At 42.2% G+C, this 1,977-nt stretch overlaps 1 protein-coding gene across 1 annotated transcript in view; it reads left to right on the forward strand.

The window, feature by feature from the left end:
• Positions 1-209: 209 nt before the first annotated feature.
• Positions 210-1,977, forward strand: part of ZYG11A (zyg-11 family member A, cell cycle regulator) — a gene marked incomplete at its 5' end in the record, with an annotated part of 45,381 nt that continues 43,613 nt past the window's right edge. Inside the window, 1 exon segment of the mRNA XM_017504363.2 lies at positions 210-1,008. Coding sequence (XP_017359852.2) covers positions 210-1,008 — 799 coding nt within the window.

A 1,977-nucleotide genomic window follows, 5' to 3' on the forward strand; every position in this document is an offset into this window, starting at 1 on the left:
GGTAACAAGAGCGAAACTCCGTCTCAAAAAAAAAAAAAATAATAATAATAATAATAATTCTATTGTAGTATTAATGCAGAGTAGATGAGATAATAATCTTAGTAAAGATTTAGAACAATGCCTAGCACAGAGTAAGCAGTAAATGTTTTCATTATTATTATTGTTATTAGCATCTGTCTTTGTCGTTTGCTACATTTTATCCTGTAAAGGCATGAGATCAAGTTGTCATTACAAGCTGATTCTGGTTCTTTTATAGGCAAGCTGACTGACAGAACAGCAAGCATTTTCCGAGGCAACCAAATGAAACTGAAGCTGGCCAACATCCAAAAAGCTAAAATCTCTACACCTGCATTCATAAAAGCCTTCTGCCATCATAAGCTTATTGAACTGAATGCTACTGCAGTACACGCTGACCTCCCAGTCCCAGACATCCTAAGTGGACTCTGTAGCAATAGCTGGATGCAGCAAAACCTCCAGTGTCTCCTGCTAGACTCGACAAGCATTCCTCAAAATTCAAGAGCACTGTTCTTTGGTCAGCTCACTGGTCTTTGCATTTTAAGTGTTTTTAATGTTTGTTTTCATACTGAAGACCTGGCTAATGTTTCTCAATTACCAAGACTGGAAAGCTTGGATATCTCTAATACTCTGGTCACTGATATTTCTGCACTGCTTATCTGTAAGGATCGATTGAAGTCTCTCACAATGCACTATATGAAATGCCTGACCATGACCAAACCACATATTCTTGCAGTCATTAGAGAACTTAAATGTCTGCTTCACCTTGACATTTCTGATCACAAGCAAGTCAAGTCAGACCTAGCTTTTCATTTGCTACAGCAGAAGGACATCCTGCCCAATGTTGTGTCACTGGATATTTCCGGGAGCAGTTGCATCACTGATGCAGCTGTAGAACTGTTTATACGACAGCGACCTGCCATGCAATTTGTGGGACTATTGGCCACAGATGCTGGCTATTCTGACTTCTTTACTACAAAGCAAGGCTTGAGGGTTTGTTCATATCTGAATAAGTTTTGTTTCATTTGTTTAGAACATTATTAAACTTGTGCTATAGGCCAGAATTTGTACTAGGTATTAGGGTAACAGGCAGATGAAAAAAAATCTTTATAAAGAGGTTATTTAGCTGGGCGCGGTGGCTCAAGCCTGTAATCCCAGCACTTTGGGAGGCCGAGGCGGGTGTATCACGAGTTCAAGAGATCGAGACCATCCTGGTCAACATGGTGAAACCCCGTCTCTACTAAAAATATAAAAATTAGCTGGGCATTGTGGCGCGTGCCTGTAATCCCAGCTACTCAGGAGGTTGAGGCAGGAGAATTGCCTGAACCCAGGAGGCGGAAAAAAAAAGTTATTTAATAACTAGTGATTATTGTGTACCTACTATGTGGTAGTTTGTGAGAATATAATATTAAGATATAGGCCCGGCTCAGTGGCTCATTCCTGTAATTCCAGCACTTTGGGAGGCTGAGGTGGGCAGATGAATTGAGGTTAGGAGTTTGAGACCAGCCTGGCCAACATGGTGAAACCCGGTCTCTGCTAAAAATACAAAAATTAGCTGGGCATGGTGGTGGGCGCCTGTAATCCCAGCTACTCAGGAGGCTGAGGCAGGAGAATCACTTGAACCAGGAGGTGGAGGTTGCAGTGAGCTGAGATGATGCCACTGTACTCTAGTCTGGGTGAGAGAGTGAGACTTTGTCTCAGGAAACAAACAAACAAACCCAGAAAAAATACATGTTATTTCTTGCTAAGAATATGGATTTAATGTGCCCCTTTGTGACTAGCTTCTTCCACTTAATATTTTAAAGGTTCATCCATCTTGTAGCATGTAACTGCTTCATTAATTTTTTTTTGAGACAGAGTTTCGCTCTTGTTACCCAGGCTGGAGTGCAATGGCGCGATCTCGGCCCACCGCAACCTCCGCCTCCCGGGTTCAGGCAATTCTCCTGCCTCAGCCTCCTGAGT

This window comes from Cebus imitator, unplaced genomic scaffold (assembly GCF_001604975.1).
Source record: "Cebus imitator isolate Cc_AM_T3 unplaced genomic scaffold, Cebus_imitator-1.0 Scaffold322, whole genome shotgun sequence".
Classification (NCBI taxonomy): Eukaryota; Metazoa; Chordata; class Mammalia; order Primates; family Cebidae; genus Cebus; species Cebus imitator.